This window comes from Eptatretus burgeri, chromosome 3 (assembly GCF_056783735.1).
Source record: "Eptatretus burgeri isolate ZD-2024b chromosome 3, Ebu_testis_v1, whole genome shotgun sequence".
Classification (NCBI taxonomy): domain Eukaryota; kingdom Metazoa; phylum Chordata; class Myxini; order Myxiniformes; family Myxinidae; genus Eptatretus; species Eptatretus burgeri.
In genome coordinates, this window is record NC_140963.1 from 21963319 (window position 1) to 21984833 (window position 21515).

Here is a 21515-nt window from a genome sequence, read left to right on the forward strand (position 1 = left end):
AAACCAGAAAATAAAAAGAAATGGCAGACAACATGATTGACACACTCAACTTAATATTTGGTATCACAGTCTTTGGACAAAATAACTGCAGTCAAGCGCTTCCCAGAGCCATGAATGAGTTACCTCCACCTCTCCACTGGCAATTTGGCCCACTCTTCTTGTGCAAACTGCTCCAGTTCTCCCAGATTTGAAGGGTGCCTTCTTCCAACTGTTTTCAGATCTCCCCACAGGTGTTCAATGGGATTTATATCTGGACTCAATGCTGGCCACTTCAGAACAGCCCAGCGTTTTGTCTTGAACCATTCCTGGGTGCATTTTGAAGTGTGTTTGGGGTCATTGTTCTGCTGCAAGAACCATGACCTTTGACGGAAACCCAGCTTTCTGGCACTGGGTTTAACATTGCGCTCCAAAATTCCTTGGTCATCTCCTGATTTCATGATGCCATGCACACACATTCAAGGCACCCAAGTGACAGAGGCAGCACAGAAACCCTAAAACATCGCTGAACCTCTTCCATGTTTGACGGGAGGGAAGGTGTTCTTTTCTTTGAAGGCGTCATTTTGTTTTCTGTAAACATGGAGTTGTGCTTTCCTCAAAAGCTCTAATTTGGTCTCATCTGTCCACAGGACATTCTCCCAGAAGGATTTTGGTTTGTTCAGGAGTGTTTTGGCAAACTCTATCAGGCTTTCTTGTCCTGTCTGTCTGTCTGTCTGTCTGTCTCTCTCTCTCTCTTTCTCTCTCTCGTGGAGTCCTCCTGGGTCTCCTACCATAGAACCCCCTTTCATTGAGTTTGCGACAGATGGTGCAAGTCAAAACTGTCGTACCTTGTGTCTGAAGGTCAGCTTGAATTTCACAGTTGATTGAGGTGCTTTCTCCACCATTCGAACACTCCTTCGCTGAAATCTTCGATCAGGTTTTCTTTGCGGCCAAGTCCAGGGAGTTTGGCGACAGTGCCATGGGCCTTAAACTTCCTGATAGCATTGTGTACGGTGGACACAGGAACATCAAGGTCTCTGGAAATGGACTTTTAGCCTTGAGATTGTCCATGCTTAGCTACAATCTTGTGTCTGACCTCCTCAGACAATTATCTGTTTTTCTTTCTTTTCTCTGTGCTCACACACAGTGACACAAAACAGAATGACTCCTTTTCTCTTTTCAAACTGGTTGAATGAGTGATTTTTAGATTGCTGGCACCTGCAACTCACCACAGGTGAGTTCAATTCCAAAGGAAAGGAGAATCACCTGCTTGAAATCTAATTATTTCTCAACTTCGAAAAGGTGCCAATAATATTGTCTGGGCCATTTTAGGATTTGTGTGTCGAATAAGCGAAGATTTAACAATTTTTTTTAGCCTTTTTGGTTTTGTTCCACTGCACACCAAAGAAATACAATTATAGATACCAAAATATTTTTCAATTTCAACAATTTTCTGGAAGAAATGGTGCATTATTTGAAAAAAATGTGCAAGGGTGCCAATATTTTTGGCCACGACAATAACATATCATTCTCTTTGTGAACGCCACCTCCACCCCCTCACCTTTTTATTTTTGTCTTTGTCCTCCCCACCCCCCACCCCCCACACCCACACCTTTCTCTTTGGCACGGTGTAAAGCAACGTCAGGTGAGGCGTCACTCTCCCCACCTCACTCTTCCTCCTCCCAAGCTTCCCCTCTCTGTGTCTCCGTCTCTCACCCCCCCCCCCCACGCCCTGCCTCCCCGAACCCTCTCTCCCCTTTAATATCCACGTCAGCGAAGTGACAGGTTGTATTTGCCAGTAACTAAATAAGTCCCGAAATTAAATAAGTTAATAAACTAGAATTACGCATCGGAGAAGAAATAAATAATTTGATCTCGAATTTGTCCTCAAACCACTCAGTGCAACAAATGGATACGATGACACCTGCAGGAAGCAAACATGATGGTTTTCCAGTCCACCCTTCTTATTCGGGTTGACACGAGATACAATATTGTTAATTTATATGTAGGGTATATGTCTTGTGCTGGCTTAATGATTAGGGTGGGGAGCCTTTGAATCTTAGGGTCCCGAGTTCAATTCCCGCTCGGCCATTGAATTGATAGCAGGTGGGGTTGACTCAGCCTGTCATCCTTGTGAGCTCGGCAAAATGAGAACCAGCTTGCTGGGATGATTGAGCCATTTGAGTATCCTGTGTCAGAGTGGTGACCAGTCCAGGATTGTGCCCAACAGCCCAGGAGACTTCTTCAGCAGCACCAATGCTCTGTACAGAGTATGGTTGCAATGGATGGAGGGATGGATGTCGGGTATGCGTGGTTATCGAAGCGTAAAACCTGAGCATAGACCGTGTTGTCTGTTCATGTTGATTAGATCATTTTCACCTGAGATCAACATCGGCCAAATTTCTAAAATTGTAAATTTTCATCCAGTTGACTTGAAATTTGAAGATCATGTCACTGAATTCAACTACTAATTTTTTTGAGCCTGAAAAGTCAAAAGCTCAACATAGGCCAAATTCACAAAAAAATAATAATAACAAGTGGTGCCAGGCACAACAAATCCCACCCATTTAAGTCATAAAGTTATTTTGGGGATCAAATTTAAATTTGATACATCCTTAACCTGAATGTTGATTATAAGGAATAGAATAAGGAATATTTTAGTCTTAGTTTGAAGTCAATTAAACCATTTTTTGACGAAGTTATGACCGTAAAATGATTTTGACCTTTCAAGGCCACGTAAGGTCAAAGGTCATGGTGTCAAATGAAAGCCAATAAAGGACTTGATATGTCTTCCATAGTAAACACGCATATTCCTTACCTTTTAAAATTTATAATGGAAAATTTGTAATTTTGACCAATGACCATGACCCCCAAAACTTCGGACCCTACCGATCTTCACAAATATGCATTTTTCACAAAAGGAATAGGTAGGATTATAAGTGACAAATAGAATAGGGTTCACTATAAGCTTAGTTTGAAGTAAATCAGATCATTTTTGACGAAGTTATAAGCGAAAAACGATTTTGATCTTTTCGTGACCTTGACCTTTGATCCAATTGGACCCAAAAGTTAATGGGGTCGTCCAAGGTTCATTGCCCACCTGTTGATTAAATTTGATAGTGTTTGCTAAAGCCGTTTTGCTGTAAAGTTGCTAACAGACAGATAGACAGACAAACAAACAGACAAACAAACCGGACGATTACAATATCCTGCTCCCTCCCTTCGGGGGGGGGGGGGGGATAATAAAATCTATTTTCATCCAATTGATTTGAAATTTGAAGAGGATTTTCATACTGACTCATTGAATTCAACCAACAATTATTTTTATTAAAGGTCAAATTTCTTTTATGGATTTTGCAAGTATAATGCAACGCATGACATTTCTTATCATTATTTATTTTAAATCGCTTCCATGTATATTTATTTTATTTATTTATCATTGAGCTTCAGTGTGTCTGTACCGGTCATAATTTTTTTATTTTTAACCATTTAGGCTTTTGTAATTAAGGTTAGTTTAAAATTTGGTCATGAGAAGATGAAAAACACTCATTAATAAAATGTACATTTTTTTTTGAAGCTGTTATCGAATTTGAAGTACAAAGGACACAAACGGGCTTTGCATTTTGTGACTTTTCTCGTTTACCTCCGCCGCCGAAGGTGTAGGAGGTTATGTTTTCACCCCTTTCTGTCTGTCTGTCTGTGAGCAGGCCAACTCAAAAAGTTGTGAACAGATTCGGACGAAACTTGGTGGACAGGTTGGATGTGTGGCAAGGACGAATTGATTCGATTTTGGTGAAGATCCAAATTCGGATCTGGAGACGAGACTTCGTAAATTTTTTCAATGATTCTTCACCATTGAGAGATAGGGCCAAAAATAATATGGTACTGTATAGCATGATATCTCAAAAATGTATTGGGCCTGATATGTTCTCATGGATCAGGCATTACATGGCGGAGGTATGCGCTCTACCAAGTGCCCTTCTAGTTTGTCTAGGTTATGCATGCCATGTGAAGGTAATGCTCTTTGCGGTGGAGGTTAGCTTGCTTTAAGACATTGCATGATCTCTCCTTTAAATTAGCAAGGGCAGGGTGAAGGGACACCCAAGAGTCATTTATATGAAGTCACCCAACACGGCATGATAATGTGACTGCCTTCTCCCCCTTCCCTCCAAATTTTGCATGGGCCCAAGGGCGTGATATCACCGCAACCATCAATGCCATCACACTGGTGGGAAAGGGAGGGGACGGAGGGATTACCCTCACTGATTTTTGGCTGCAAAGGGTGGGGGTTTTTGGACATTTTATTAAGGAAGCAAATGTAAAGCCTGGCCAGCTAGTTTGAAGAAAATTTAGACCCATCCCAGATACTCTATTGAGCTACCAACCTCAGCTAATAGGAACTTGTGTGGTGAGTTGATGCTGACGACATGAGCCCCTATTAGTTTGTATCCAGCACAAGGCTGTGGGGTAGCATCATTGTTTGAGGGCACGGATGCAATGCCCTCCGCTAGTTATGGCAGGAATTTGTAATTTGGGTATGGTGCCGGTGATAGCTCGCCTTTTCTTCGGGAAGGACACTGTGATATGAGCCTCTATATAAAGTGGACGACACCATATGATCCAAAGTTCAGGCTCCCATATATAGGGTGTCCAAAAAAAAAATACAACTTTTAAAATGCTTCGTTTGATCCTAAAAAAGCAGTAATTTTGTCACTAACACTTCATTTCTTGTTGCAGAGACCCTGAAGTTTATTTTGATACCAAGCAAGCGCCAGAAAAATGCCAAGACTGACCGTACAACAACGGACGAAAATTGTTGAACTTTAGCACCAGACTAAAAGTGTCATACAGGTGCAACGTCTTTACTCAAGACATTTCGGTATCCACTTGCGCCATGGGGGGGGGGGGACAATAAAGTGCACCATCGCAAAGTTTACCAATGTGGGAACCATCTGTGACTTTCGCAAGGGTCACAGTGGTCGGAAGAGGACATGTCGTAGTGAAGAAAATGTGGAAATGGCGAGACAGGCGGTCGTTCAGAGTCCAAAAAAATCGATTCGACTACTTTCTGCCGAGACAAACATTCATAAGAGCACCGTTCAGAGGATCCTTCACCAAGACATTCATGCCTTTCATACAAAATTCAAACGGAAATGGTGCTTACTGATCAACAGAAACGCAAACGAATAGACTTTGCAAATTGGTTCTCAGGAAAGTTGGAGGAAGATGACATCGAGTTGTGTGGTCGGGATGATGAGAATATGACTGAGTAGCTGGAGAAATGGAGAAAAGTGCTGGAATGGAGACTGGAAGATGCAGACTTCCTCAAAAAACTTCACATGACGGATGAATGCCATGCTCACTTGTCTGGGGAGGTAAACAAGCAAAGCTTTCAGTACTGGGGAACTGAAAATCCTGGTAATGCATCAACTGAACTGGTGCCTCGATCTGTTCTCAAAGTCACCATGTGGGTGGCGATTGGTTGGTATGGGATAATTGGTCCATACTTCTTTGACGATGACCAGGGATGCACTTGCACAGAAAACCAGAGGAACTATCACGAAATGATTCAGGAACTCTATCTGCCTGAGCTACTTGCTCAGGCCCGTAAGAGAAACAACCTGATCCAGATGAGAACTCAGTGGTCCCAGCAGGATGGGCCCCATACGGCCAGGGAAACAAGGCGTTTTCTCAACCAACATTTTGAGGGCCGCTTTATCTCCCTCTAGGAAGTCATTGAGTGGCCACCATATTCCCCTGACCTTACTCCTCCAGACTTCTTCTTGTGGGGGTATCTCAAGGACAGGATCTACGGAAACGCAAGGCCTCAGACTCTTGATCAGCTGAAGGAAAACATCCACTGAGAAATCCGGAACATTCCTCAGGAAATGTTTCCCAAAGTGATGGAGAACATGACAACGCGTTTGCAGGCAGTGATCAGACAACATGGAGCCAACGTCGAACATGTGGTCCAAAAGAAAATGACGATTCTCTACTAAAATTTAAATTTTGGTGGCAATTTTGACATTGGTACAATAAACTTCAACCTTTCAGCTTTCTATCCAGCTATATATCTTTTTTTAAAAACATATGTTATGACCATCCTCTTTGCAGATGAAAAGTATATTTTTTTGGGACACCCTGTATAATCCCATTAAACTCCCAAAGAACAAGCATCAGTATCAGATAGACATTTTGTGGAAAACTGCCATCACCACTAAAGGGGTAATGACCTCAAAATATTACTTTAGTACACCCAACTCGATTCACCCTGGGATGTGGGACAGCCTGGTCCACTTCAGAGGTGTCACATTTTCCCCAACAAAAATGAAAAGAGAAAGCATCTCAAAATGCAAAGCCATCCACATCAGTTTAAACTTGACGAAAACAACAGCTTTTAAAAAATAGAAAAAGAAGTAAAAGGATGTACATTTTTTGTTCGTTAATGTTCTCCATATTTTCATAAAGGTCTGTTGAAAATTTGATGGAAAAAGCTCAAATGGTAAAAAAAAAAAAAAAAATTATGCCCGGACACAGATGCGCGTGCGCACGCACGCACACAAAACCACATCTCTCGCTTTGCAAAGGACGGGCTGACTACTGCATTAAAACAAGTATATTTATATATTCATTACCATTTGCAGCGTGGAAAGATGGAGTGGCGTCGGGCTGACTTCAGTGCTGATGGATAAAACTGTTCTCATTTCTTGTGTGACAGCACAATCGATAGGGCGCAGGCCATGGCTGTTTCTAAACAAAATACAGTTAACATTGTATGTTGATGAATAATGATGTAAATAAACTTCTGGGTTGAATTTTCAATAATCTCCATACATTTCCATAATCATCAATAAAATATTAAGCAGGAGTGTCTGCCTGTCCGTAACTGAACTACTCCCTTAGTTTTGGGGCTCGCCCCGGCAACCATTCTGTGGAACGTTTTGGGATCCTAGCGGTTGTCCTAAAGTGGGTGGGAGGTTTCAAAAATTTCTCAATACAATTATGATTTTCCACCTGTACGAAACTGCTCCCTCTCGGCATGTAAACTGCATTCACAGGTTTGGCATTAGCAGTTTTGCCATTTACCGCATTCGCAAACATTCATTGGTTCAGTAATATCGCGATTCAATCGAGATTTATGCGTTTCCTCATGTATGATGCCCAGCTTTCTCCGAGTGCAAACACATTCGCAGCTTCGACAATTTCTCAATACCATCGAGATTCTCGGTTTCCACCAGTCAGATGCCACAATTTTTCGCTGACATTCGCAGATTCAGCATTAGCAGTTTCGCCATTTACCGCATGTGCAAACATTCATTGGTTCAGTAATATCGCGATTCAATCGAGATTTATGCGTTTCCTCATGTATGATGCCCAGCTTTCTCTGAGTGCAAACACATTCGCAGCTTCGACAATTTCTCAATACCATCGAGATTCTCGGTTTCCACCAGTCAGATGCCACAATTTTTCGCTGACATTCGCAGATTCGGCATTTGCAGTTTCGCCATTTATCGTGTATAGAGGCATTAGCAGAGATGCCAACTTTTGGAAATCAGAATTAGGGAGGATTTTCAACCGACACCAAATAATGTGCGCAAAGCGCACATCTCGAGCGCGGAGTGCTCGACCCTTGCGGCGGGGTCCAGGGCCCGCCTTAGGGCCCTGGAAGCTCTGGGGTTCCAGACGCTCTCTCGTGCCCTCTGAGCCCTATTTTGGAGCATTTAACATGTTAAGAATTCCCACTTTTTGAACAAAAAAAGGGGAAAATTGTGCACTTTTTAATGTTACATGTATGTTAATATTAGTAAGTTAGAGGACAATCAAAGATTAACAAAAAGCACAAAAGAAGCAATATTTTTCTTACCTTACTGGCTGGTACTACTGCTGCTTGCTTTTTCCATGGCAGCTTTGCTGAGTGACAGCTGTGTGGCTCTTTTAGCCCTTCTGATTATGTCTTTGCTGTATTCTCTCTGGTAGCAAGGGTGCTATGAGCTAGTGTTTCAATTAAGAGAGCTTCCAGGGTTTTGACTCTCAAATTGGGACGTAGTTCAGTATGATTCGGCCGTACAAGACTGAGTGCCCGCTCACATGATGCGTTCGAATGAGGCATGACCAAGATTCCTTCATCACTTTGCTCAAATTAGGATACTTCTTGGCACCAGTGCAGGGATCTGTGAGCTGTGAAATCCGATGCCACTGCTCATCCACTCTCACTGTCTCAGTAGCAATTGTAGCTATGGAGGCGTCTGCCTGGTAGTGAGCGAATTCACTCTCAAGACTGTCTATGTCACTATCACCGCCACTGAACAGACAGGGGAATTTCTTGATGAAAAACTCCACACAGTCAAACCCCACTTCTTGGTGTAGCTTAACATCCAGCACCTGAGCATGCTTGGCTAATTCATCATCTAGCGGCCAGGTTTTGAAGATATAATTGCAGGCTTTCACATAATATGAGCGAACTGCACTGAAGAAACTTTGGATGTCTGACTCACTCAGAGTGAAGGTGGATTTCTTGAGACTCCTTTGTTCCCTTATATACAGTTTGGCATCGTTCCCAATCATGAGGTCCTCATCATTCTTCTGATGATTTCTGTCAGAGAAGGGTACATTTACCAGAGCAACCGATGACACCGATGGTTTCAAAACCGCAGAAGATATCTTTCAGAAGACCATTCAATTCTCCGTGCAGGAGATGAATACAGGGTCTGGCTCTTTGGAGCAGAAGATTCTCTTCTCAAAAAGCTTGTTAGCATATCGAAGGGAAGAAACGATAGAGTTTTGTTTGTGGAGACAAGAACATCCTGTTGACACGTTTTTCTCTAGATTCCTGCACAGTGTTTGAGGAAGATGCGCTTTTAGTTGTAGAACTCGTAGTACACTTAGCCGCAGGGCGATCACACTTGCGTTTACTGCCAGCAGAAGAGGTCAGACTCGTAGTACCAGATCCAATTTTACGTTTGAGGAGAGAGCTTGAGGTAGGTGCAGCCAAGGAAGAAGACCTCTGATGGGAAGGTTTTGCTGAGCTTCTATCAAGTGATTTGGCAAAAGCAGAACTTAACTTGGGTCCTTCTTTGCCTGCAGATGGGACTATCACAGTCTTTCTCGACTCTGAAGGGATCTGCTTTGTAGATGAACGTGATGAAGGGCCGGTGATGCTACCTGCTCTCAGCATTGGTTTTGGTGCTGTCCCTGCTGTCTTCTTCGCAGCAGATACTGCAGTGGTAGTGGTGAATGCTGCTCCACTAGTGCTTGATCCTGCAGTGCCAGTACTGGCAGTAGATACAGTGCCGTCCTTCTTGCTCGTTGTTAGAGTCTTGGCTACAGTTGGTTGCATTTTTCTTCGTACTTCTTCTTTGAAGAAGAGGCGAAGTGGCTCCCCACTGTTCAATCAGCCTGTCTAGGCACTGACCAAGGGACAGCCACCTTGTTGCGACATGCTTCAGAATCTTGTGTGTCGGGGCATCACAGAGTTCTTGCAGTGCTTTCACTCCTTTGACGCGTTTACTACTTTTGTCCAAGTAGTAGTAAATATCGATGAAAAAGTCATCTAATTCAATGGGGAAGGCCTGAGCCGCCTTCTTGGCCGTATTGCATCATATGGCAAGGGCATCCCATGATGTAGCACTCTGGATTTTGTTTGTGGATATAAGCAGCGACTCCTTTGTGCTTGCCCACCATGACAGAGGCATTATCAGCACAAAAGGAAACACAATTTCCCACGGAATTTTCCTGTCACTGAACTCATGATCAAGCAGTTTGAAAAATGTTTCTCCAGTGGAATCTTGTTTGCACGCAGGCAAACTTAGCAAACCTTGCTTCACAATCCCAGCACTGTTGTCATAGTACGAAATCAGGACAGGATATAGCTGGGCCTCACCACTGTCATTGCTACCGTCTGTAGCTAGGCTAAATGGAGCTAGTCTAGCAATATCGGCAATAGATGAAGCAGTAACATTTGACAACTCACCAATTACACTGGTCAACAACAAATTTGTTGTCTGCATTTTTTAAGCTGATTTAGGACGAATCTGATGCGCTGAATCCAAAACTCACATTAGTTTTGTTCAATCAGGTCAAGTTTTTGAGATATGGCCACATGTCGTTTTTTACATTTTTGTTCACATGTACGCATGTGTGGAGCATTTTAGAAGAAGTTGGTGGGGGTAAAATGTCATGTCAAATAATTGTTTTAATTATTTTAATGACAAGAAGTATTCAGGTACGATAGTTCTAGGTGATTATGTCGAAAAGGGATCAGTTTGAAGTCATAAAACCTCAAAATCTTCCAAAAATTGGTGAGGCAAAGCATAAAGTTCGTGGATCAAAACTAAAGTTAATGGGGCAGATTTTGTAATAATGTGATACAAAAAAGTTGTATTTCTTGAAATAACGAACTCTGAAGAATGTACAATACCTACATGCGCCAATTTATGACATGCGCTTCTGCTCAAGCTTGGAGTGCCACAGTACGAACCCAAAGATTGGAGACTGTTCATTGACAGCAGCAAGCGATCACTGAAATGTGTTCTGCTACACAACGGCAACCAGTTTGCCTCTGTACCCATCGCTCACTCGCCCACACTGACGGAGAAGCAGAAGCGGTGAAGCACGTGCTGGAGAAAATTGGTTATGATCAGCATAAGTGGTTTATTTGTGTTGACCTGAAGATGGTGAACTTTTTGTTGGGACAACAGTCTGGCTTCACCAAGTACCCATGTTTTCTGTGCATGTGGGATAGTAGGGACCGTGCTCAGCATTACACGAAGAAGGACTGGCCTGTGCGGGAGGAATGGTGGCATGCAAAGAAAGGAACGTCATCAACGACCCTCTGGTGGACAGAGACAGAATACTCTTCCCACCGCTGCACATCAAGCTCGGCTTTATCAAGCAGTTCACCAAGGCTCTGGACAAAGATGGTGACTGCTTCACTTACTTGTGCCAGGCTTTTCCAGGATTGACCATGGAGAAGTTGAAAGTTGGCATCTTTGATGGTTCTCAGATCCGTCAGCTCATCAGAGATCCAGAGTTCAAAAACTCAATGAACGAAGTGGAACTGGAAGCGTTGAAGACATTTGTTTTGGTAGTGAAGAACTTTCTTGGCAACAATAAGGCCAGAAACTACGCAGAACTTGTCAACAACATGCTGACTGCTTTCAGAAACCTGGGCTGCAACATGAGCATCAAGATGCACTACCTATTTTCACATATGAACCGGTTTCCTGAGAACCTGGGTTCAATGAGTGACGAGCAGGGGGAGAGATTCCATCAGGACATGAAGGAGATGGAGACCAGGTATCAGGGTCGCTGGGACGCAGTCATGATGGCTGACTACTGTTGGAATCTGAAGAGAGACCTCCCTGCCGCTGAACATTCCAGGAGTTCGAAGAAACGGAAGTTCAAGCCCTGAAGTTTGAACAGTGGTGACGCAACATGCAATTTACTTGTACTTACCTTTATCAATGCCCACCATTCAGATGACAGTAATCGATGTTTCTATCATGTAATCAATAAATGTTGTTGGCAAAACATTTTTTTTTTCTTAAAAACATGTTTAGGATGATATGTGTTGACAAAAATCAGCTGATAATGCCACAAAAATGTAATTGATTTTGTCACAAGATCTGATTTTTTTCAAATCAACTTAGCACAAAACCTGACCTGATGGAGAGAAACGGATGCCATTTCCTGATTCAGCAGTGCCCGAATACCCTAATTCACTTGTAGAAATCTAGACAACATTCAGAAAGTAAAAATTGTTGACCAGTGTTCTTTTTTCTTCTTTGTTCTTTTTTTTTTTCTTTTCTTTTTTTTCTTGCTTTTTGTTCTGCTTTTTTTTTTTTTTTTTTTTTTTTTTTGTTCTTGCACGTCTTGCACATCTTGCAAGTCTTTGTTCTTACACATCCATACTTTGAAGCAACTTTTGAATCTGGAAACATCGTTTGAAATAGAGGTCCAGCATGATCTGAGACTGATATGGGCAAGTTATGTCCCACAATAAATCCACGAAAGAGAAGTTCCGCTCGGGTAACATCCTCTTCCTCGCTTGTCCCTTGTTTGGTGAAATAATTCAGAAGTGTACCGGTACTCGTGCTCGAAGATCTCTCCTTTGCAATGTCTGTGTGCCGTTTGCTTCCAACGTGCTTCCGAATATCATCGCGACCTCCGTGCTCAACTGAAATATCAACGCTGCATACTGTACAATACGCATGATGAATTCCTCTTTCAGTCTTTCAAATACACGGGTATTGGAGAATGTATTCGGTCTTGTACTTCTGAGACCATTTCTTGGTCTTCGTAAGCTTCTTTTCTGCCATTTCGTAATCAACATCGAGGGCTTGAAGCATCGGTAACTTCGAAGTCGATGTTCCACAGCTGCAGCGCGACTCGTAGAACTCTAGCGGCTGTTAAATTAAACACCGCACGGTGGTCGCGACCGCCGGGCTGGTACGGGCCCAGCTGCATACAGTGAGCGTATCGCATGCATATACACTGTGCATACATACCGCATGCACTGTATTGCACACATACCGCATGCATATACACTGTGCATACATACCGCATGCACTGTATTGCACACATACCGCATGCACTGTATTGCACACATACCGCATGCACTAAATCTCAGTGCATGATCGCATAAGCGAGATCCAGACCCAATGTTTCGCTGCTCCTCATTTGAATTTGCAATTTTTTACGTACAATTTGGAAGCAGCGAACGTTATGGAGTTACCACATGCTATACGTAGCAGACGATGCTTTTCATTCAATTCTCATACTAGTACATTCTGATTAGTGAACAGTGCAAAAATATCAAAATTTCGGGAGGATAAGGATAGTGATCGTAAGGGCGGGAGTTTGGGTGAATTTTCGGAAGCCTCCCGATGAAATCGGGAGGGTTGGCATTGCTGCATTAGACACACGTTCTGGTGACGTCAGCTGCAGTAAGTTTTTTGCCGAAGTCCTTCACGAGTTCACAGTTTCTGCATTGTCCGTTTGCTTTCGGGCTCCCACCCGTGCGTAGCACAGGCACCTCACTAGTATCTGATTAAAGGGAATGGGCTGGGTGGGGAGAGGGGTGGATGATTCAAATACCACATGTGTGCCTTTCTTTCCCCACTGCCCTCCCCAAATGATGCATCTTTTCCCTCAATTAAAACAAAAAAGGGTACCATCTACAACATGCAAATCAAATTCAAAACAAAGTACCCCTTTAACCCCGCATCAAATCAAACGCTAATACTTAATCCTTCAGCAAACCATCACTGATGAGAATTGAATTTGTTTGACAATCGAATCCTGCAAAACATGAAATGGCTTCACATTTATTAGTGCAAAATATTCCATTCCAGCAGTGTATATCATGTCAGTCAAAGTTAATCGAAGTGATGAATATAAAGGAGATTTTTTTTTTTTAAAACATGATAAAAAAATAAATTAAGCAACAACAAAATGCGTCGAGACTTACCTGGCCTCGAGGCTGGCGCCGTGCTGCAGCAGAAGGGTGGCAATATGAAGATGACCGTTGGTAACAGCGTCGTGCAGTGGCGAGTCGTTGTTGTAGCCCGGCGTATTGACTCGTGCACCAGCCTCCAGTAGTGCTTTTACAATGCTCATATGACCTAGGTTGCAAGCCTCATGCTGGAACATAAGGAAAGACCACCACGTATGTATTTTTTCGCTTTCCTCACTGCACTCAGCAGGGCAATTCTTAAAGGAGGAATTTCCTCCTCCCCGTGGAGGCCAATCTGTTGGGATTGTCCATGCTCTTAAACTTTCTAAATGCTGGAAATTAAGCAAGGAAGCAGCACATACAAGTTTTAAAGAAAGCTTGAACTGCCGACCTCCCAGACTCGGGAATGGATGCTCGAAACATTACACCACAGAGCCAAATCTTCAGGAAGTAGAGCTAGTCTCAAGAATTGCCACATCCCAACTGGATTGTTGGTAAAATCCAGCAGACTCAACACCAAACTTTGGGGTGGGATAATCGACCTGTTCCACACTTTGTCCAAACTTCCTATGATGCCAAGTCAACTCATTGTGGTTGACTCTTTTTCCCTTCTCCTGTCACAAATTGCTCTAATAACTATGGATCCTCCCCCTTCTCTTGTATTTCTGATATGAAGTAAATTAAGCTGGGGAAAAAAAAATAAAAAATAAAATCGCACACAAGTCCAAAGGAAGCGGTGCAATTTGGCATTTTAAATATGAAATAGTCTAAACCAATAGGTGAATGAAACCCATTAGTATTACCCTTTCGAACCCTCAAGAATTACACACGGTGGGTTAGAAAGTTTCTTCTTCATTTTTGACGACAGACGGACGGAAGGACATACCAAATATTGAAGCGGCTACACTGCATAAAAATGTTGCCATCAACAATGATGACCCTGTGATGGCTACGTACTCGTCATAAAGAATTGTAGACTTCAAGGCACATGAAAGCTTCAACTTCGATGGGGGGGGGGAGTGTGTGTGTGTCCAAAGCTGGAGAACACCTTGAAAGTAATAAAAGTATCGTGTTTGCAATGCAGATATTAGCTTAGTTACCTCCGCCACCGAAAGTGGATGGAGGATACGTTTTCACCGCCGTTTGGCTGTCTGTTTTGCAGGATATCTCACGATCTCAATGGTTTGCAGGATATCTCAAAAAGTTGTGGACGGATTTGGACAAAACTTGGTGGACAGGATGGGTGTGTGACGAGGATGAATCGATTTGATTTTGGTGAAGAGATCCGGATACAATCATTTTTGAAGCGATTCTTTACCATTGGAGAGATAGGGCCAAAACCAAAAATGGATTATAGAGCATGATATTTCAATACGTTGTGGACAGATTGACGAAACTTGGAGGATGAGTTGTGGACGGATTCGGAAAAGGAACAAGCTGATTAGATGTTTTGCAGAACTGGCGGAGGCATGTGCTCTACCGAGTACCATTCGAGTTCCGAGTGTAAATGAATACGAAGGTCAAGTGTGCATGCAATTATGAGCGTGTAAGCATTTACCAGTGGGGTCCAACCAGCATAGTCCTTTACGTTCGGCTCAGCACCATTGCAGAGTAAATCCTTCACCTTCACCAATTCGTTCTGCAAGCAGAACACATGACAATAATCGTGATCATATCAATCTGAATCGCTGAAATCCATGTTAACATGGTGACAGACTAGTGAATTGGTTGTTGAAAGAACAAACAGCACAACTCTTGAAGAGGCACAAGAAACCGCCCACCCTCAACAACAAAAAATACACAAAAGAGAAGTAATGGGCATGACAGGATGAGCATGGCAAGATGAAACACAGGGATAATCCACACTGCAAACCTTTATTGCAGCAACATGCAGAGCAGTCTCTCCATTTTTGTTTCTTTTCGAATCACATTTTCGACCAGATAAATTCAATACTTTCTCAATGCTCCGAGGCGTAAACGGTGACCATCCGGGAGACAAAATCCCTGGCCTTCCTACGCACACTTGTTTCTGCAAAGGATCATTCAAAAGCAAATACAAAACTCAAAATCGTGTATCCGTGCTCGAACAATAAATAATAAAGCCGGGTAATTGAGAGGGAAAAAGGAAAGACAGGGGATATTCAAAATTATTCACAAGCATATTAAATCAACAAAATGCATTTTTAAATTGAGCAATCACAAGAAAAATCCAAGAATCCTTGTACGGTAAACAACAATAAAATAAAACACGAGTTCGACTTCCTGAACATTGGGATCCAAACCCTGAATGCAAATCCGCTGATTGGAAAAGGTCTGGCACTCCTGGGAGCACGGAACACGTGATCAATCGATCATAGTACGTTTCTGAAAGCAGCGACAAAATGTTAAACTTCCAACAAAAATTAACTCGAATGACGAATGACGTATGACGAATGACACAAATTCATCACTCAGAACAAAGTGAAAGCAATGCGACGTGCATTGGCAAAGAACGAGTGGTCAGTGTAACAAATCTCGTCGTGATGCTCACAGTTGGATTTGGCACCGCAAGGGACAAGAAAAGGAGGATGGAGTTCTTGAGGAGAATGGTTGGTATTTTCCAATATATATGTATATTGTTACGGCTGAGCCTGGTGTTGGCGCAGTGGTTAGGGCAGCGGCTTGGGATCCGAAAGGTCCTGAGTTCAAGCCCCGTTGGGCCACTGAATTAATACACCAGGGGGTTGACTCAGCCTGTCATCCTTCCGAGGTCGGCGAAATGAGTACCAGTGTACTGGGCCCGGTGTATACCCCGGTTGAAATAGGTGCACCAGATCCCTGTGTCGCAAGAGGCGACCAGGGTTGCGTCAGGAAGGGCATCCGGCGTAAAACATGTGCCAAATCACTATGTGGATCATACGGATGATCCGCTGTGGCGACCCTTAAAGGGAGGAAGACGAAGACGAAGAAGACGAAGACGAAGAAGACGAAGACGAAGAAGACGAAGACGAAGAAGACGAAGACGAAGAAGACGAAGACGAAGAAGACGAAGACGAAGAAGACGAAGACGAAGAAGACGAAGACGAAGAAGACGAAGACGAAGAAGACGAAGACGAAGAAGACGAAGAAGACGAAGACGAAGAAGACGAAGACGAAGAAGACGAAGACGAAGACGAAGAAGACGAAGACGAAGAAGACGAAGACGAAGAAGACGAAGACGAAGAAGACGAAGAAGACGAAGAAGACGAAGAAGACGAAGAAGACGAAGAAGACGAAGAAGACGAAGAAGACGAAGACGAAGAAGACGAAGACGAAGAAGACGAAGACGAAGAAGACGAAGACGAAGAAGACGAAGACGAAGAAGACGAAGACGAAGAAGACGAAGACGAAGAAGACGAAGACGAAGAAGACGAAGACGAAGAAGACGAAGACGAAGAAGACGAAGACGAAGAAGACGAAGACGAAGAAGACGAAGACGAAGAAGACGAAGACGAAGAAGACGAAGACGAAGAAGACGAAGACGAAGAAGACGAAGACGAAGAAGACGAAGACGAAGAAGACGAAGACGAAGAAGACGAAGACGAAGAAGACGAAGACGAAGAAGACGAAGACGAAGAAGACGAAGACGAAGAAGACGAAGACGAAGAAGACGAAGACGAAGAAGACGAAGACGAAGAAGACGAAGACGAAGAAGACGAAGACGAAGAAGACGAAGACGAAGAAGACGAAGACGAAGAAGACGAAGAAGACGAAGAAGACGAAGACGAAGAAGACGAAGAAGACGAAGAAGACGAAGACGAAGAAGACGAAGAAGACGAAGACGAAGACGAAGACGAAGAAGAAGACGAAGAAGAAGACGAAGAAGAAGACGAAGAAGAAGACGAAGAAGAAGACGAAGACGAAGAAGACGAAGACGAAGACGAAGACGAAGACGAAGAAGAAGACGAAGAAGAAGAAGAAGAAGAAGAAGAAGAAGAAGACGAAGAAGACGAAGAAGACGAAGAAGAAGAAGAAGAAGAAGAAGACGAAGAAGAAGAAGAAGAAGAAGAAGAAGAAGACGAAGAAGAAGAAGAAGAAGACGAAGAAGAAGAAGACGAAGACGAAGAAGAAGACGAAGAAGAAGAAGACGAAGACGAAGACGACGAAGACGAAGAAGATTGTTACGGCTGTGGAAATTCGCATTTCACCATAAAGGGCCCTCAGGTGAGATATTTTCATAGGTACATGTGTAATTAGCCCAAACCCGTTGCATAGAGGGAATTTATGTGATCCATCCGGGCTGCGACGCTTTGAGTTAGTCGTTTTTCTTTTTCTATCTTTTATTTCAAACAAACAGCATTTCAACAACCACGCCAACCCCATCACAGCGCCAACCACGCCACCTCCACCATCTACACTACTACATCTTCGCCACTACGTCTGCTTCCGAACGGCAAACAAGGGCGCCAAGGAAGGAGCTGCGAGGACGCGCGGGTTTTCCCACCTGTTTTTCCCCGCGCTTTGGAGTGGAGGAGGGGCGATGCAGGTCATTGCTTTAAGTGTTGCCGTGTGTATGTGTAAAGTCGATTGTAGCTCTGCATCGTTTCTTTTGTTTTAATTGCTTTATGTGCATTTTGATTCTGTATGGCTGTATATACGTGTGTGTGTGTGTGTGTGTGTGTGTGTGTGTGTGTGTGTGTGTGTGTGTGTGTGTGTGTGTGTGTGTGTGTGTGTGTGTGTGTGTGTGTGTGTGTGTGTGTGAATAAAAATGCTTGCTTGTTGACTGTTCCCGCTCTGCTTCGTCTCTTTTCCTTTTTATTGACCCTCCATCTTGCATCACGGAAAGGGGTTCGTAGTGGGTGCAACATCGCAGTAATTAATCGGAACCGTCAAGGCCGACGATAACACCGCTCGGTTATCACTGTAGCACGGAACGGACCGCTTAAGCGGTTCGTGTCCGGAGTCGGCCTGTGGTGTGGTACGATCGCCCGGTCGACCATTCGCGCAGGTACTTGGGTAGATCAAATTTGGCGAGCAACCCTATCCTGCGTGGGTGGGCAATTGGCACGATCGTGGTGAGGTTAAACCCCCACCTTTGACTAGCTCCCGGCGTTGTTCCGAGAGGGTCACGACAGAATTGTCCGTCCGGTGGGCGACGTGCCGCGATTCGAGTAACGCGGACGTTCGCACGCCGGAGGGCGCGAATTCGCAACAATATTTTTTTCCAACCAGAAATACCAAGTAGAAGCAAGAACAGACTCGTCAAAACAGAATAGGTATACAGAAAATTGTGTAAAGTCAAAACCTTGTAAAACAGGTGTTGACTGCACAACAATCTGCTGTTGCAATACCATTGATCCATCCTCAGAACCTCCCCTGTCCCCACTCCATCCTCCATCCTCCTTTTGTATTTTTCTTCAGTGCCAGACTGTATTTTTCTTCCTCCATCGTGGTGTTGGGTGCACGAAGTGGCACTGCTGCATTGCGGGTGGTAACTGAGACACGTAGTGCATACAGTACTGAGCTGCACCTACGTCTCCACGGCAACACTGCACTCTGTGGAATTGTAATCAATTCCTTTAATTTTGGTTATTATTGCCCTTAGTGATTATTAACCATTACTCCCAAGAGAAAAACTGTTCCAAGCGGTGAACCAAGTGCACAAAAATGTCGAGAAACGCGAGGTCTTTGATACAGACAGTGGAGGTTTTGGATAAGCTTGATCAAGGCGAGAGTGCAGCGCTACTAGGCAGATACTATGCTGTTAACGAGTTGAGTATCCACTCAATAAAGCAATGCGCACAAAATATTTAAGGGTAAGTGAATGCTCTGGTTTTACGCAGCGCACGAGGGTAACTCCCCCCGTAAACATGGTGCGTGAGTTTAAGGCGAGAGGACTGAGCCTGGAACCTAACCCCTTTTTTCCCCATAGACTCATGGTCTTGCTTTACACTAGGGTTTCCAGGAATGTAACCCCCATGTAAAACATGGGTTTCATGTGATCTAATTAGGTTGACGAGATGATTTCATATGCCTGAGCATACATTACAAGCTTGACAAAATGAATGATCCGATTTGTTTCACCAATCAGCCTACTGTATATAATTATCCTTCAGGATTGGGTCATCAACAAAAAAGGGGGGGGGGGGTGGAGCGGGGAAAAAATGTATGGAAAAGACACGTCTCGGCTACACACATAGATAATAAGAATAATAATACTAATAAAAATTGTTAAATTATTAGGAAGGAAGATCTTGAGAATTCAAGTCATTTCAGCTGAAGAAATCATCTTGAATAAAGGAGGGAACAGGGTAAGAGAAGATGTTCTGCTGGTTGCGTGCCTGAAGTCACACGTACCCACAGATCACAGAAAAGGCTCCATTCAATCAAATCAACAACCACATTTCCTTCAAGAAAAGCAACAGGTATGAAGCAAAGGCTCCATTTAATAGTTTGTGTCTAAATCGTTCACATCTTATTCAAGCAAATTGTCACAATTACCCATTGAAGTCGTTCGCGGCTTTCTACACTCAATGGGTTTAGTCTTGGTCATTTTAACACTTTTTTTTTGTCTGTTTAAACACAAAGGCGAAACTTGTGGAAGAGCTAGAACACAGCAGTAAACGGTTTTGCAATTTTGGAAAAGTTTGAGCATTCCTATTTCGACAAAATAAAAAAAATAAAATAAAAGCCATGCTTGGAGGAAATATTTAGTAGGCACTTGGTTCTGGTGAGTGAAAATCCAGTTTGGTCATGAAAGGAGGGGGGGAGAATAAAAGAAGTCAATGTCGAGTCCTGTTGAGACAGCACAGATACGACTCTCTCATCACATCAAATCATTACGGCATGACAGAGTTCTGAGAGTTATTGTGATTTCTGGCAAGCACCAGTGGAGTCGATAAGCTTTGCATTCAAAAGAATACCACAGAATGCCAACTGTGCAACTATCTTATCAGCATGGTTAAGAGCACGGTGTTGTGCAAAAGAAGAGTTATCCGATGGCTTCAAAATGTGAAAACGCGTTTCGTGGCCTGAATAAGCTCTACGCCATTTGGCGAGATAGCACACCTGCATCAAAAGCGGTTGGATACTTAAAAGAATATCAGAGGAAACTCCTGAACATGGTCCAAAGATCCCATATGTCCACTGTCAAGTTAATTTGGTCGAAGCTTCAACACTGTGCAAAATCTCAAAGACGTTCACACACCACCATGCAAGGAAAAAGCCAAGATTACTCGATTTACCTTCGTGCACACATTTTTTGTGTCTTGCAACGGAGCAAATGGCTCAAGGAAATTGGTGTGAGCTTGAGTTGAACAGTTTTCCTTCCCCATTGTTGTCGGTTCCAAGATAACTCCACCAGAAGTTAGGCCTTCTTTCTTTGATGCAGAACCATCCTCAACGAACTCATTACCACCGTGGGTATTTCCGTTTCCATCAATAGCACGCAACATGTCGATGATGAGAACAGAGTCAGAGTCAGACACCAATGAAACAGCCTTGGTCAATCCATCGTCATCATTACCCTTCTTTGCATCAGCATCTTGCCCCTCATATCCACTCGCATTTCCTTTCTTGTTTACATTGCAAGACTTGTTTGCAGAAACCAGCTTTCGTCTGATCGACACGCGTCGGCTTGCAGCAGAGCGACATCGTGTTCTTGCTCGCAAAGGCTTCTGTGGAGAAGGCGAACCTTTGAAGTCAAACACCGATGGTGGTGTTGGTGTTCCCAATTCAGCTGCGCTTGTGCTGTCAGTGGACTCATTCTCTTTGCCTTGAGGAGGGGTCAGTTTGACATAGCATTGCAGTTTGCCCCCCTTTGTGCTGAAGTACTTATGAAATGGCTTATTTTCGGGGCATTTCTGCCCGGTTTCAGTTCCGCAGTTGTCGTGAGAACCGTCTGCATAGGATAAAACAAACAAGCATGTGGGATCAGCAATCTCGTGTTTTTTTTTTTTAAAAACAAAAAGTTTATTGAGGAATAACATTCTGGATTAAACTTGCATGCAAGCAAATATGAGCTGCATGAATATAAGGTTTTCCTTCCACCTATAGGCACAAAGCAAGCATCATAAGAGTATTTGAAAAGGATTGCAAAACAATTTGGGACAAAAAAAAAAAAAAAAAT

At 43.3% G+C, this 21515-nt stretch overlaps 1 protein-coding gene across 1 annotated transcript in view; it reads right to left on the minus strand.

Moving 5' to 3' along the window:
• Positions 1–21515, minus strand: part of BARD1 (BRCA1 associated RING domain 1) — a 53983-nt gene that overhangs the window by 26597 nt on the left and 5871 nt on the right. The window contains exons 4-8 of the mRNA XM_085872618.1: positions 20632–21287; positions 15303–15458; positions 14988–15068; positions 13445–13617; positions 6612–6726 (exon numbers count right to left, since the gene is read on the minus strand). Coding sequence (XP_085728744.1) covers positions 6612–6726; positions 13445–13617; positions 14988–15068; positions 15303–15458; positions 20632–21287 — 1181 coding nt within the window. The remainder of the gene's footprint in view (positions 1–6611; positions 6727–13444; positions 13618–14987; positions 15069–15302; positions 15459–20631; positions 21288–21515) is intronic.